This window comes from Manis pentadactyla, chromosome 2 (genome assembly GCF_030020395.1).
Source record: "Manis pentadactyla isolate mManPen7 chromosome 2, mManPen7.hap1, whole genome shotgun sequence".
Taxonomy (NCBI): domain Eukaryota; kingdom Metazoa; phylum Chordata; class Mammalia; order Pholidota; family Manidae; genus Manis; species Manis pentadactyla.
In genome coordinates, this window is record NC_080020.1 from 9247821 (window position 1) to 9263939 (window position 16119).

Consider the following 16119-nt stretch of genomic DNA (forward strand, 5'->3'; position numbering starts at 1 on the left):
TCTGCCCTCATACACCCTGTAAATCCCAGAGTTCGGGACATTGCAAGCCCCTCCGTAGCTCTATGTCCTCCTGCCTCCATCAAATTACGCGACCCCTCTCAGTATATCTGTCAGGCCCAATACCCCCTAACCACTTCAGCCCTCATAGGCCTCCAACACATCATCCAAGATCTTTTAAACAAAAATTACCTTAGACCCACTCACTCCCTGTTTAATACCCCCATATTAGCTGTTAAAAAAACCAACGGATCTTTCCGCCTCGTCCAAGACCTTTGCCTCATCAACATGGCCATCGTCCCTATCCATCCCTTAGTCCCAAATCCATACACCCTTTTATCACTGCCCTGCCTTAGCCTCCCGAGACCCCTCCTCCCAAGATTTTTTCGCCTTCACCTGGATGGACCCATACACAAGACATTCTGAACAACTCACTTGGACAGTTTTGCCACAAGTCTTCCAAGTCCACCTTATTACAATATGTGGACGATCTTCTACTCTGCAGTCCCTCGTGGGAACAGTCTCAACTTGACACTGCCTCCCTACTTAACCTTCTAGCTTCCAGAAGTTACCGAGTATCCCCTGTCAAAGCTCAAATCTCTTCCCCTTCTGTCACTTACCTCCGATTTCTTCTATCTCAACAAAGAAAGTCCATTACCTTAGACAGAAAACAGCTCCTCTCTGACCTGCCTGTTCCCAAAACCAAGACAGAAATCCTTTCCTTTCTAGGCCTGGCTGGGTATTTTAGAGCATAGATCCCTAACTTCTCCCTATTGGCAAGACCCCTATATGACCTCAGCAAGGGCCCCCCTGAAGAACCATTATCCTTCTCACCCCAACACTCCTTGATTAAGCTCCGACAAGCCCTTGTGGAAGCCCCAGCTCTCCATCTTCCTGATTTGTCGAAGCCCTTCTCATTATCCATTCATGAGAAGTCCAGTCAAGCTCTAAGAGTCCTAGGCCAACATTATGGCCCATCCTTTGCCCCAGTAGCTTATCTTTCCAAGCAATTAGACCCCACAGTTCGGGGATGAGCCCCCTGCCTATGGGCATTAGCCACTGGACAGCTCTTGCAGAAGGAAGCTCATAAACTGACATTCGGGGCGCCCCTTACCATTCTGTCCCCACATCATCTAAAAGATCTCTTAACCTTCAAAAGTTTACAGACTTTCCCTCCCTCCAGACTCCTGACCTTACTGTCCTCTTTCCTCCAAAATCCCATTCACCCCCATTGCCATCCATTCCCGAATCATGACTTTTTCCTCCTTTACCGCTCTCTTGCTTTTTCTCCTCATTCGATTCAAAGTAAGACAGACTTACACACAGCATCAAACAAAAGTTACTGCCCTCATTGCCACATCAGACTGCCCTCTGAAAGGCTGCTCCGAGCCTTTATACCTCCACTTTCCTCCCTCCACCGAAGTGTTCACTAGCAGCTACCTTTATTCTCCCTACCTCTGCTTCCTCTATGACCAAAGACAAGCCTATTGCAGGTGATGGCAAGACACCTACGGGGGATGTCCCTACTGGTCTTGAGCCATTCACTACATGGGTAACTCCCGGTACCCACAGTATTACTCCTCCAACCATTTCATGAAATACCCCAACGGCTCATTCTCCTTATCAATCCCAGATCCCTGTGACTCTTGATGGGCCACTGGGGTCACAGCCTCAGTTTACTATGAGGAGTCCTCGACCCCCCATGGTACCCTTCATATCTCTCGAGAGTATGTTCCCTCTCACTCCCAGATCTCTCAAGTTGCATCAGATATCAGACATTCCGAAAAAGTCATTATCCAAACTCTTGATGGCACTTCTTCATCTTCTTATTCCTCCTACTCTTAGTTACAGCTTATTCAAGACACCACCATCTTTCTCAACCACACCCTCAACACCGCCAATTGTTTCTTCTGTGCATCACTACAGCGCCCATTGCTGGCCGCTGTGCCCCTTAATATTTCCAACTACTCCTTCCATGCAGAAGGACAACCCCTCCGCCCGCTGGCAGACATACCCCTATGGGAACCAGAATACGCAGATAATCTCACCATCCACCACTGTGTAGGCCCAGCTCCACCCCCCTCCAGCACACTTCACTGCCTCTCTATCTACACCCCTACCTCCGGCTCTAAGACTTTCACTCAACCGGGACACTTCTTTTAGTGTAATGGCAGTCTTTTCAACTCACTGCCTCCCAACTCCGATATACCCTGCATTCTCGTCACCCTAATCCCACAGCTTACACTTTACAGCATGGCAGAATTTCTTGAGCTCCAACCTCCCTTGCCCTCGCGCACAAAAAGGGCTGCTTTCCTTCCCATCACGTTCGGTATCTCTTTGACCACCTCAGCCATTGGGGCAGGGTTTTCAGGAGGGGCCTTGGGTCACTCTCTGTGGGCAATTAAAGATCTCAATGCCAAACCTGAAGGAGCCCTGACATCCACTGCCGATTCCCTGGCCTCTCTCCAAGGACAGGTCACTTTGCTAGCTAAAGTCACCCTTCAAAACCGGCGGGCCTTAGATCTGCTTACAGCCGAAAAGGGCGGCACCTGCGTCTTCCTTCGAGAAGAGTGCTGCTATTACATCAACGAATCCGGCATTGTAGAAACTGACATTACCAAACTCACCGACCTTGCCTCCAGCCTCCACTCTGCTTCCAATTCCAACCCATTCTCTTCAATACTAACAAACCCCCTCCTTACCTGGCTCTGGCCCATTGCAGGCCCCATAATAATCATTCTTCTCGCCTGTCTCTTCTTACCCTGTATAATGAAGTTCATCAAATCCCAAGTCAGAAAAATCTCTAATCAAACTTTCAACCAGCTTTTACTCAGGAACTATCAGCTTCTGGCCACAGAAGATCCCTCACCCTCACGTGACCTCCTCACCACACGCTGAGGTGGACCCCTCTCTCCGCTGGAAACTGTTCCTGGAAACAATGGCCGCAGACGCCTGGCTTCTGGCACCCGTATCCTCCTTGCACCATTGGAATCAACAGGTCCTCGACCTATGGTTACAGGGAACCTTCATTGATTTCCAACCTGAAGAAGTCCACATCTACTCGTCCTTACTGTGGGGACTCCTATCAACCCTTTCCCCCCAATCCTCAAGCCCTCACTCCCTTCTCTGCCCCCGTTCATCAGGAAGTCAGAGAGAAAGCAACGTCCACAACCCCATAGAGGAGAAAGGGGGGAATGAAGGGCCCCCACCAGTAAGATGGCGAACTTCTGGCTTCTCTTCTGGGTCCTCAGTTCCCGACGGCGCCACCTAAAGACCAATCACCTCTCTCCCCACTCCCACTCCCAGCACCCAGCCAATAGCCACCAGCCCCGTAGAAGTGACACCACAATCACCCCATGCCCCTTCCTATATAACCCAGCACCTTTCCCCAATAAAGCGGAATTCTCCGGTGAATTGCTGCTGTGTGTCGCTCCTTTCCTTTCACCAGGGCCCTTGAGAATTATGCTAAATCTACTATCTGTGCTCTGTGAGACAACAACTCCTACATGACAGCATCTCTGTTTATAATATGGTTTACTATTTAAGTCCACTGTTGAGAACTAAGACTCACAAAAAAAGATGCCTTTCAAAATAGTCCTGTTCCTTGCCAATGCACCTGGTCTCCCAAGAGCTCTGATGGGATGGATAATGAGACAAATGTTGTCTTCACACCTGCTAACACACCATCAATTCTATAGGCCATGGATCAAAGAGTCATTCTGACTTTCAAATCATATTATTTAAGAAAAACATTTCGTAAGACTATAGCTGCCATAGATAGTGATTCTTCTAATGGATCTGGGCAAAATATGTTGAAAACCTCTTCGAAAGGATTCACCATTCTAGATGCCATCAAGAATACTTGTGATTGATGGGAAGAGGTCAAAATATCAACATTAGCAGGATTTTGGAAGAAGTTGATTCCAACCCTTGTTGATGACTTTGAAGAGGTCAAGGCTTTAGGAGAGGAAAGAACTGCAGGTGTGGTAGAAACAGCAAGAGAGCTAGAATTGGGAGTGGAGCCTGAAGATGGGACTGAATTGCTGCATCTCATGATCAAACTTGAACAGATTAGAGTTCCTTCTTAGGGATAAGCAAAGAAAGTAGTTTCTTGAGATAGAATCTACTCCTGGTGACGATGCTGTGAAGACTGTTCAAATGACAGCAAAGGACTTAGAATATTATTTCAACTTATTGATAAAGCAATGGCAGGTTTGAGAGGATGGACTCCAATTTTGTAAGAAATCCTAACTCCAAATTTGAAAGAAATGTTATCACACAGCATTACACACTACAGAGAAACCATTTGTGAAAGGACAGGTCAATCAATGTGGCAAACTTTGTTGTCTTATTTTAAGAAATGGCCACAGCCACTCCAGCCTTCAGCACCCAACACCCTGTTCGGTCAGCAGCCATCCACACAGAGGCAAGACCCCACCAGCCAAGAGATCACAGCTCGTGGAGAGCTCAGATGATGGTTAGCATTTTTTAGCAATAAAGTACTTTTTAATGAAGGCATGTACATTGTTTTTTCAGACATAATGTTATTGCAGACTTCATAGACTACACTGTGGTGTAAACGTAACTTTTATATGCACTGGGAAGCCCAGAAAGTTCTTTGACTCACTTTGTTGAGGCATTTGCTTTATGGCAGTGCTCTGGAACTGACACCCCTCCAAGCCCTGCTTTACTCCACTCGGACAGAAGGGAGGTGCCTCCACATCCTTCCTCGGAAGCTGGGGCACCTCTCAGAGCAGGAGACCGAGATGAAAGGCGTCACTCAGGGGAGCTGCAGTCGGCCACATGCTTTGCTCGGGTCTGTTCCCTTGCCGACATGCTCGGGCCAGGGCCAGGCTGGCCCGGGACAAGAGCTCAGCAGCCAGGGGCCCTACCCAGGTCTGCACTGCTCAGCTAGTGGAGCTCGGGGTCAGCTCACATGGTGGGCCTCTCTGCCTGGGAATGCCCAGCAGGTGCCCTGCTCCAGAACCCCTGGAAGTAAACTCCTTCATGCCCCAGCTGTGCTGGAGACCCTGCCACAGGCTTTTGATCACCTCATTGATTCCCCCGAGGTGAGGCCTATTGATCCTTTGAGGCAGAGCATCGGTCAGAGTGGTGCTTTTTGTTCTCTTCATGTGGGAAGTGCCACGAACCGGTGTGCGGAAGCCTCACAGCTCAGAGGAGCAAGGTCAGTTGGATGCTGGGCCCAAAACAGAGCCCTCAAAGAAGCTCAAGAGCAAAGCCATTTTGTGGGGGACGCGTGCTTTGTGAGCTCCAGCCGGCCTACCTCGTGACCACGGTGTTCTGGTCGATCCTGGCTCTGAGGTCTTCATTCTGCTGCTGGAGAACTTGGATTTTTTCTTCCAGGATAATGTTCTTTTCTGCCTATAAAGGAGGCGGTGTTAGGAGGCTCTCGGCAAGGCCTTCAGATAGATAGGAGGCCAGTGCCCTTGGCTTCTGGCCTTTGGCGGATTATGAACAGTGTTTGCAAACGGCAGCTTGCAATGCATTAGTGAGGTGTGAACTCCGTGAGAGGGACATGAGCAGCATTTCTTTTGTGAACAAAATAAAACAACCGAAATGACCAGAGTGTACGTATGCAGTCAAAGTAAGTACTGTTACGTGCATTTTAGATATGTATTTTTCCTTTACACATATCATGCATCTGTGGGTACGTATATATCCAGTTCCTGCAGAGAATATTATCTCTTACAGTGAGTGTCCCTTTGCAATTATCAGAGATAAGCTGTGAACCCCATCAGGACCTAGTTTGGCTAATGGGTCACCTGGTTCTTCCCAACAGGTCAACTGTGCTGCACTGCCGTCCCTAGCTGAGTGTCATAAGGCATGCTGCACCCTATGACATGCTGTATCAATAGAGGGATGAAAATGTAAGTTATGTGGACATTTTTTCTTTCTGAGGCTATAGGCAGCCCAGAACCCAAAGCCTAAATCAGCTTGGTACATTATCGGGAAATAGTATCACCTCTGGTTGTTACTCTCCTGCACTTTTAATGCTTTTCTCTCTGTCAGCCTGCCCCCAGGGCCTGACAGAGAGAAAAGCATTAAGCCCCCTAGCTGATGTACAGTTCTGCTCTAAGATGACTGACTTTAGAAATAAATTATTTTTTTGAAAGGAATGTGACAAATTCACTGTGTGGGCTGTCAATCTTTAAAGAAAACTGTCCCCTCTGCATGAAGAAGGCTCTGGAATCAAAGCCCAAGGACTGGTCTCGGTCCCTGCTCTTCACCAAGGCTCTTCAACCAGCCTTCAACTTTGCTCCCAGGAAATGGGAAGTGATTGAATCAATCAGTTCTTTTTTTTTTTTTTTTGCCTGGAAAGCTTTCTGGAATGAGAAGTCATACATGCCTACAGAATGCCTGCAACATGATAGCAACAGCCAAATAAGCCCCAAGGCTATGGGTGAGTGGACAACTGACTGTGGATGGGCCAGCCTGGAGGAGGAGGGTTACCAGGCCCTGGGGTGGCCGGGCAGCATGACAGGGCGAGGAGGAGCAGGGCTCTGTCAGTGAGACCCCAGGGCCTTCGCTCTGGCTTTGCAGGGAAGCTCTGGGCTGCTGGGTGGGGCCAGGTGGCCAGCATCACCCAGGATGTTGGTAATAGCCACTCATACCCCTATCTGTTCCTATCCTAACTGCTTAGCACCCATGCAGCAAAAGATGCCCACAGGGCATGTCAGAGCAATGCACAGCGGTGGGGGCAGGCAAGCAGGAGGTCTGCAGAACTGTACAAAATGACGCCACCCCTGAGATTCTGCATCAAAACTCTTGGCTTCCCGAGAAAGGCCTTGAGACTCAAGAGTTGGAATTTTCCAGTCGGGGGTAAGCAATGGGCAGGCAAGGGACCCAGCCCCTGCATACTGTTAACCATGCCATGCATCATGATAGTAAGGGATTCCACTTCGGGTGCAGGGGCTCTCCCAAAGCAACAGGCTGACTCACCAGCTTTTCCAGCTCAAGAATCTTTTTTTCCTGCTGGTGTATTTGCTGATTCTTCATCTCTAATACCTGCTTCAGACTCTTCATGTCTTCTTCCAAGTGCTGATAAGGAGCCAGAGCAATCTGTAGGGGCAGAGAGCAGTGAGGTGCTTGACAAAAAGCCAGCTATTCACCAGTGTCGCAAGTCAGCTACATCAGGCCTTCCTTGGTAAGCTTCCCAATGGGCAGAGGGGCATGAAAGACAGACAGATGGACAGACAGACAGACAGACAGACAGACAGACACACACACACACACACACACACACACACACACGGAGAGACAGAGAGACAATGCTCACAACTTTCTGCCCTGATAAGATGCCCACTAATTTTCTACTGGAAATGCTACCAGAAGTCCAGCTCCCTGGGCGGTGGGAGAGTTACAGCTGTCATCCACTGCGAAGTCTGGAAGCTGGAACGGCTGGACATTCCCAGCCCGTCCCAAAAAGGGAGCTCATGGGATAAAAAGTGTAAATTCAGTGCTGGCTTTTAACATTCACCCAGACTATTTGATTCAACAGACAAGGGGGGATTCAGAGGTTCCCCCCTGAGCCCAGAGAGTGGGGGAGGGCAGGTGGTCCGTGCACAGGAAATGAGCAAGGTGGTTTAAAAAGCAGAAGAGACATTTTAGGAAAAGGAATGTTGGAAGAAGGTTTCTAGATGCAGCAACAACAAAAAATACAGGATGTTCAGTTAGGTTTGAATTTTAGATAACTCTTTTTTTTTTTCTTTTCTTAGTACAAGTATTGCTTGGGACATACTTTATACTAAAAAATTCATTTAACTGTAATTCAAATTGAACTGGGTGTCATGTTTACCTGGCAGCCCTACCCCAGAGGGAAGGAATTTTGCCAGCTTCAACCCACGCTGGGAGAGGACACGACAGAGGGGCTGGTCCTGGCCAGGATGGAGAGCCCCCCGCCATGCTGATCCCGGGAGCCACGCAGCTCCCTGGGGTGGGGCTCAGCAGAGACGCCCAGGGGAGCCCTGAGGGTTCTGGAAGCCTGGAAGGCATGCCCACCTCCAGCTGCTCTTCAGTGTTTTTCCTCAAAGCCTCCTCGAAGCGTCTGGCTCGGTCCCGCAGAGACTGGCTCTGGAAGGTCAGCGTGTCCACCTGGTCCTGCGAGTAACAAGACGGGAAGCCCAGCTTGGTGCACTGCAGACATGGCAGCCCAGGAGGCACTGGGGGGCAGCAGCCCCACCCCAGGAGCTCGGCCCAGGGGCAACTCGGGGTTCCCCTTCTGGAGCTTCCGCATCAGATGACAGAGGGAGATTCATCCAAATGTCCCCCCGCCCCCTGCAGGGCCTTGTCCAGAACAGACCACAGAAACCCCGACACAGATGGACCTTCTTGCCACACACAGACGGCAGCGATGCCGGGCTGTGGGGGGACTCAAGGCAGGGGCCCAGTCCGAGTGCGTCCTGAGATGAGAATGGTGTTCCCCGCACCCCGAAAAGAAGAAGCTTGTAGGGGGCATCTAATAATTTATTATCTGACCTCATAGAGGTAGAAAATCAGCTCGTCCTGGGGCTGTCTAGTCCTTGAGTTCAGAGGGACAAGTAAAATCTATCTTAAAGAACTGTGCTCAAACCATCCTCGACTTCTCTCTCTGCCTGAGACCCCTCTTCTGCCACCAAACACACTAATCACTGGGTCAGTGGTCAAGTCCTGCTTGACTCCACCTGCCGAATGGCCCTGGACCCACCACCTCTCCCGGTTGCACTGCCCTACCTGCGGGCAGGCCACGCTGCAGGCTCTTTCCTGGCCGCGGCACCTGCGTTCTCTCTTCTGTGCTCACACTGGAGTTGGGGAGCTTTGTAAAGTGCGAACTGCAGCCATCACCCCCAGGTAAGCCCCACTGGCATCAAGATGAATGCACACTTTGATGCAGACGTGCCTCCAGATCAGCCTCTCTTGTCTCCTAGCTCGGTTTTTGCTCCCCTGACCCATAGTATATATTCCAGCTCCCTCTCATTCCTGGCTCACTTCTGGCCTCCACTCGGCTGTTCCAGGCCTCAGGGCTGGGCTGCCTGTTCTCTGGTGTGAGCTGCCACGTGAGCTGAATCTGTTCTCCTGTGTAGACCCTCTGCCCGGCGCACCTGCTGTGGGGCATTCCTCTGTGTGTGGGCTGAAAGGACGAAGGCCTGTCTGCGGAGGCACCCTGCCCCTTCCCTGGCTGCCAGGACAGGTGCGACTATACTGAACCCCTCCCTTCACAGCCCAGCAATGACTGATCACAGCCGGTAAGCAAAGGATGCCGGGCAGGGGGCTTTCTCTTGCGGCTCAAGCACAGCAAATACCCACAGTGAGCACTCCAGAGTTCTTCTGCCAGGGACACCATTTCTGTAACACCAAAACATAGTTCTTTCCGTGAACTCTTCTGGGAAACGGCCTCATCCCTCCAAATAGCAGGAGCTAGGTGTTGTGAATCATGCCAGTCTGCATGATAACACTGTACTGCAGGAAGCGCTAGCTTGATGGCTTTCTGCATCACGACAGAGGGCCTTGCTTTGCAAACCGCCCCTGGCAGGCTCCTTTCTTTCTTTGTTACCAGTTACTTTCATTTCACTTTTCAGAAACAGAAGCCCCTGCAGTGCCATTAAATGCAAATGCTGGTGCAGGGAGGGTAATATGGGCGTCAGTGGGAGTCTGTGCACACGTGAGCCGGCAGGTGTAAGCCCAGCCCAGGGCAGCCGCAGCTGGGCCCGGCACACAGCCACTGCGCGGCTGCTGTTACCTTCCAGATGTGACTATAAAAATGACTATCACGTGGCTCCTATGCCAAACCATGTCAGCACTGTCAGAGGAAGCATTTCTCTCAAACCTTGTCTCTTCCGTTAAAAAGAACAAACAGGAAAAATGCATCAGGCAAATACCACCTCGAATGGATCTAAAATATCAAACTGTGTTTTTTCTGCCTTATTCACCATTTCTCAAAATGGATCCACACACAGGCACACAATGGGGTGCAGCAATCAGATAGGATAGACTACTTTTCCACCTGGGCTGACTCTTCCATGACAAGGTAAGAGGCACAAAAACCCAGCTGATGACCCGCCCAGCATGGGCCACGCTGGAGTTAACCAATGGCACGATAATGATGGCAATGATAATGATGACGCAAACGGAACAACGCTTGAAGCTATTTTAATACTAATAGATGCTACTTACTAGCACTCACATGAGCCAATCAAGTGCTAGACACTTTACGTACATAATTTCCATTAATCTCACACCTTGAGGAAGGTACTGCCATCATCTCCATTTTACAGATGACTAAATGAGCATTTACATAGTTTACGTAACTGCCCGATTCCAAAGCTAGTGCAAGGAGGAACTTGCAAATCCAAAGCTCAAATCTCTGACCCCAAACCTATTTCTCTAGCTGCCAGGAGCCCAAGGAGGTTGGCGTGAGCAATTTCATCCTTCTTATACCAAATAATCTCCAATCCAAAGGCATCCTGGCCAGGCAGAGTTACAACTAAAATATGTACGATTCCTGACTGTTTAAGGGGAGTGGCAGAGTGAAGACCCGCTGACTAAACAAAACTCTGACTTCTTTTGGCTTTGGACTGGGTGGGGTTTTTGTTACATCACAGGGTGGCTGTCACTGTCCCAGTTTGTGTTCCTTAAGGACAGTGCATCTGATGGTTGGGGTCGGGGGTACATGGGTAAGCCACATAAGGACAGCATGGCATACCGCAGGCCCGTCAACAGATGGATGGGTCGGCGAGGGGCTTGCCGGAGGCAGTTTCCCCTGCAAACTTTTTGAATAACACACTCTGTGGTGGTAACACCGGCTGTCTCTGTAATCCTGGATTCTTTGGTCATCTGGTCATGCTCTGCGCAATGACCTTTGTCCAGGGGAAAGTGAGCCATCAAAGAAGGAACAGTCCTGCCTTTGTATTATAGTTACGGCAATCGCCTTCCAAAATTTCTAGATGTGCACGTGCCTAATGCTTAAAAAAGAATCTTGTTATATGTGGGACGTCTATAGCTGGGAATGGGAGCAGGGCTACCCGCCTCACCGTGGTTCCCCAGCCAGCTCCCCTAGGGATGGAGGTGGGCAATGTGTTTTCATAGAAGTGGCTAGGCTGGTCTCTAGAAGCAGGAGGGAGATAGATGCCCGTGATCTGAGAGACCCTTCAGTCCCCCCTTAGAGGTCAGAAGGCATCCAGGCAGCACCACTGCCATTGGAGACCCACATTCTCTGCAGATTGGTGGCAGAAGGCAAAGAAAATGCTTTTCGTCTTACCCCGCCTCCCAGTGATTAACCAATACCATCCCCTCTGCCTGGAATGCTTTCTTCCCTATGTCCTCCCCTTCTTCAAACACAGCTGTTACTCCTCTGGCCACAGCAAGAAGGGATCAGACCCTTGGAACTCCCGCGGCGCTGCCTGTCATCGTTTGGTGTAAGCACATGGTACTTCTGCGGTGGTCTGTCACTGTGTGTGTCACAGCTCTGAGTGCACGCCAGCTCCTCAAGGGCGGGGAGTATGTCTTATTTACCTCTACATTCCAACGGTTAGTACAGGACCCAGTATACAGCAGGTGCCAGATAAATGTCTGTGGACAGGAATAATGGTGCTGCCATTAGCTCACCGTCAGCGTTAAAGAGCCACTAACCTGTAAGGACAGCCGCAGCTTTTCAAAATTTTCTTCCAATTCCTTCTTTTCAAGCTCATGGGTAGACATCAATTCTGGAGACAAAGCATCAAATTGCCAAATCAGTCTTTCTTTCGGAAAGGATCAAACAAGACTCTTGCCAGACTGAGACGAGGAACTGAGGTAAAGAAGGGATACGGCAGACCTAAGCATAGAGGGCTCTGCGTGACTTTGAAATTGTGATGTTATTTAGAAGAGAGACAGAAAAAGGAAGGAAACAGGAGAAAGAGAAAGAAAAGAGGGAAAGAAAAAAATAAGGGACGCAAACAGAGCACAAGGGCATGTGCGTGTGCGTGCGCACACACACACACACACACACACACTCACGCTCATTTCTATGACCCGCTCTACAGCCATCCTGGTCAAACCGTTCACGGTGCTCATTGCTTCTCCAAATTGTCCTCATGGTAAAACAACTGAGGGATGAATGTTAAATCTCCACTTTCTTCCCCTCCCAGTATCACCCCTTTTGACCACAGAGCTGCCACCTGGGGCTAAAAGGGCAGTTTTCCAGGACGGCAGACCTACGAGCAGCCCTGGGGCCAGCCTGGCTCGCTGGGAATAGATGGGTGAGGGGCGCCCACGCTGCGCCGGCAAGGACCCCTCGCTGGCCTCCGGGCCACACTCTGGGAACAGGAGATCCCTCCCCAGGATTTGCTTCAGCGAAGATTCAATGTTAAGACACTCAGACAGGAGGAAGGACTGATTGGACTGGTGCCTCTTGGGGAGTTTGGAACAATTCTTTTCTGTGAAAAGTGTCATTGCAGGATAATTTGCAAGTAAGGCAGAGAGAGATGTCATGTAAGATTTATTAGGCAAATGGATTCTATTTTCCTCCAGATGGGAACAGTCTTATTAGCTGGGTGAAGCCCATCTCATTCTGGCTGTACAAGCAATTTGTTTTCATGCTAGAACTAGAGGGAGGAAAGGTCTCATTGGTCAGCCTGGATCATACGCTTAGGACAGGAGTGTACTGGAAACCGGCCGTTATCCTGACTGGCATGAGCTGCAATTAGGAAAAACTCTGTGGTTTCCACTGACCCAAATCTTTTAAGTAATGATGGTGAAGGTCTCTAAGAAATCTAGTTGTTATAGCTGAAATTTGTATCTGGAGAAAAAGAAAAAGCCATGTGGCCTTCTGGGCTACCTGCCTTTGTCTAAATGACTAGTTTTAATAGTCATTGGGAGAATCATCCTGACCATAATATATTTTTAAGCTATCATTACATACACTTACATCATCTTGATGTTATACATAAAATGCAAAGGCCTTGGCCATGGTATCTAAGTGGGATTTCATTGGTCAGGAAAATCTACCAGTCTCTTTATATGAAAATGCAGAAATAAAAGGCAACACTGGCTCACTGCACCAGTTGCATTCATATTCTCTTTCCAGAGGCCACTTGCAGAGGCTACAGTCCATGATGGGCTTCCGTGCATGTTCAGATGATCCCAATACCCCAAGAAAAGAGAAAATCCAGTGTCTATTCTAGAGATGGTATAAACTCACATGTACTCATAGCGTATTCCACTATCTTAAGGTCATGACACTCTGTCATGCTTAGTACTGTGCTCTGTGAGAATGGTTCTCAAATTTCGCTGCGTATTAGAATTATCTGGGGAGCTTTAAAAAAAATCCCGATGCCCAGACAGCCCCGAGACCAGCTACACCACCCTGTGGTGGGACCAGGACTGGCATGGGTCTCCTGGTACAGCTCCCCAGGGATTCTCATACCCAGGGAAGGCTGAGAGTAACTGCTTCACAGGAAAGGAATATTACTTAGATCCTGCATTTCTCTCCCTTCTTTCCACAGGAAGAAACACAAAGGACATGAGAAAAGGGAGAAAGGAAGGAGAAAAGGTCAGAGGAGCAGGAGAGCAGGCCCCTTGCCTCTGCCACCGGATGGGTTGGCTCACAGGGCGCCCCCTGCTGGCTGCAGACGCCACGGCTGGTAGTTACCTTGGACTTTGTGGTCGTGGTCATCCTGCAGGATCGCAAGGGCAACTGTATGGTTACTTTCCATCTCTAGGAGAGCAGCCTCATGGCTGGCGGTGATGTCCTCTACCTGAAGGAGACCACAGCTATGGTTACACAGAGAGCTGGGGACGATGGCAGCAATGTCTTTGCTGCTTGGAGAAGAGAGCTCAGGGGCCTCAAACGTCAAGGACCAGTCGTTCTGCAGGGATGACAGCTGTTCCCAGCCTTGTGCCAAGGCAGGAGAGGCAGCCTTTGGGGTGATGTGGCAGCCCCTGGACTCAGGGGGCAGTTACAGGGAACTCACTGCCACGGCCTGGCTGCCCGCATGGGACTGGCGGCTCCCAGCGGGGTTGGCTGCCTACGCCACTCCTTGCCACCCTGGGCCTGGCGGCTGGACCATCCCTCCCGACCCCCATGCTCTCCCCTGCACCAATCACTCTGTGACGTAAGGACGGGGAAGGAGGGGAAGAGGATCCTCCCTACTAGATGGTCCGCCCTGTTTGCCAGTGGCAAGGGGCAGCTACAGAGCCCAAGGAGAACTCAGGGAACGTTCACTGAGCTGCCTGCTCTTGGTCATTCCACTGAACCCTCACAGCAACATTATGAAGTAGATATTTTTATGCCCATTGTATAGACGAGGAGACCGAGGCTTAGAGAGAAGTGAAATATGTTGCCCAAGGGCTAGTAAACGGCAGAGCCAGCACTCGCTCAGACCTGTCTGACTCCAAAGGCAAATCTCTCAGGCACATCACGTGTTACCAGCAGGCAGATCTGTGTGTGCTCGCTGCCCTCTGCTTCCAGACCATAGCTCACCCTCCAGATTACTTCTGGGACCTCCTGCCCGGGTAAGGCGGGAGCTGCTCAAGTGCAAGGCTGTTGTTTCCCTGGCTGTAGGTATATTTCCTGGAGTTTAATCACAAGAAGTGACACTGGTCCAGGATTGTTATTGTCACTTTTCCTAACCTCTGTCCCTGGCCCCACACCTACCATGTCTCCTGTTTTTGTTATTGTAGTGGTGGTGGTGTTGTGCTTTAACTTCAAATGCATGATGAAAAGGAGTAAATGCATAAAATAATCTGCTCCCAATAGTAGCAAAGGACAACAGTGTTTTTCCAAACTCTTTGTCAGTGACCCATTTGTAAAAAATACCATTGTGCTATAATCCAGCACACACACACATAAAACCAAAGTTTTACAAAACAACACTTCCTCTTCCTACTTGCATTATTCTGGCTTTACATTTTCTGCTCTATTTTACTTTGCTTTTTTTCAAAATGCTAGTCACAAGCCACTAAGTCTATTTCATGACCTACTGATGTGTCAAAACCTGCCACAAAACCTGGCATTTGAAAAGCACTGAACCAGCAAATGGGGCCAAGTCCTGAAGCTCTTTGGTGGACCAGCTAAGAACATCTTGCTTCCAGCCAATATTTTCAATATTCAGCCACCTCCAAAGTCCCTCATTTCTGTGGGGATAATTCATAGAGGCAGACCTTTGATCTGAAAGGAGGAAGGCTCTCCACATAAAAGGAAGTGGACACATGGGAGTATTTTGATTTAAATGGGGATAGGTTCCCATTCTGGGTGCTGTAATCACATGGAAAAACGTGCCTGACTTCTCTCCTGTGCACTAAAACAGAAATATCAATGGCCAAGCCAACAGTGAGCTCCACAGTGCTGGAAAGCTCCATTACAATGTAAAAATGAACATGGTATATAATGATTCACTTTTATTTGCTGGCTAATTTTGATGGAACAATATTTCTCTGGATGGCTCAGAGCTATGAATTCACTTAGCAAGGCTGATTGCCACAGTACTTAATCGTCCAATTCCTATTTATATGAGATTTTTATGGAATCTTTATCCCAAGTCTTTCAGTCTTTAGGAAAAACAAATCACTGGCTAAAAAAAAAAAAACTAAAGGAAATTTCTTTCTGCTTCATTATTGGTGTCAGTTAAGCCTGCAGCACACGGTCTGTGGGAGCAAGCACCCACACATTACTTGAATGTGTTACCCAGTTCAGCATGAAGAAAAACCTTTTCATCAGTCCTGGGTATGATTCTAATTTATTGGGCTCTTACACAAATTGCCATGAGTGGTTTCAGAAAGACAAATGGGCAGACTGGGTTCCAGAAGAATCTCATATGTCCTGGAGATAGATATGCCCTGTTGGACAAATACTACACTATGTCTGTGGCTAAATATATGTCCCCTCTGGTCTGTTGGAAGGCAGGTCTTTGAATCAGTGGTGATGAAGTACCACACCCAGTGCGTTGGGGATGATGTAAGGGCATGCGCCTGTCTGTTACGGCCTCTCAGAGGTGCTTTTATGCATGAAATACAGATGCCCTGAATCTACAGGTCTTTGTGCAATGAGGGGACTGCTCATGACATTTTGAGGGAAACCAGGAAGAGCCGAGGAGTCAAAATTTGGGGACAGTAATCCTTACTCATCAGTGACTTCGGTTTCTATACGTC

General features: G+C 49.1%; 1 protein-coding gene across 9 annotated transcripts in view; it reads right to left on the reverse strand.

Annotated features, from left to right (window-relative positions):
• MTUS2 (microtubule associated scaffold protein 2) overlaps positions 1 to 16119 on the reverse strand; it is a 507260-nt gene that overhangs the window by 4937 nt on the left and 486204 nt on the right. For 7 of the 9 annotated variants that reach the window (XM_057489951.1, XM_057489952.1, XM_057489957.1 and 4 more), the window contains 5 exons: positions 13622 to 13727; positions 11623 to 11696; positions 8017 to 8115; positions 6958 to 7077; positions 5282 to 5379 (listed from right to left, as the gene is read on the reverse strand). In XM_057489951.1, the coding sequence (XP_057345934.1) occupies positions 5282 to 5379; positions 6958 to 7077; positions 8017 to 8115; positions 11623 to 11696; positions 13622 to 13727 (497 nt within the window). Of the gene's footprint in view, positions 1 to 3852; positions 4148 to 4745; positions 4987 to 5281; positions 5380 to 6957; positions 7078 to 8016; positions 8116 to 11622; positions 11697 to 13621; positions 13728 to 16119 lie in introns of those variants that run through there. The other 2 variants (XM_057489971.1, XM_057489962.1) reach the window with 2 other exon arrangements.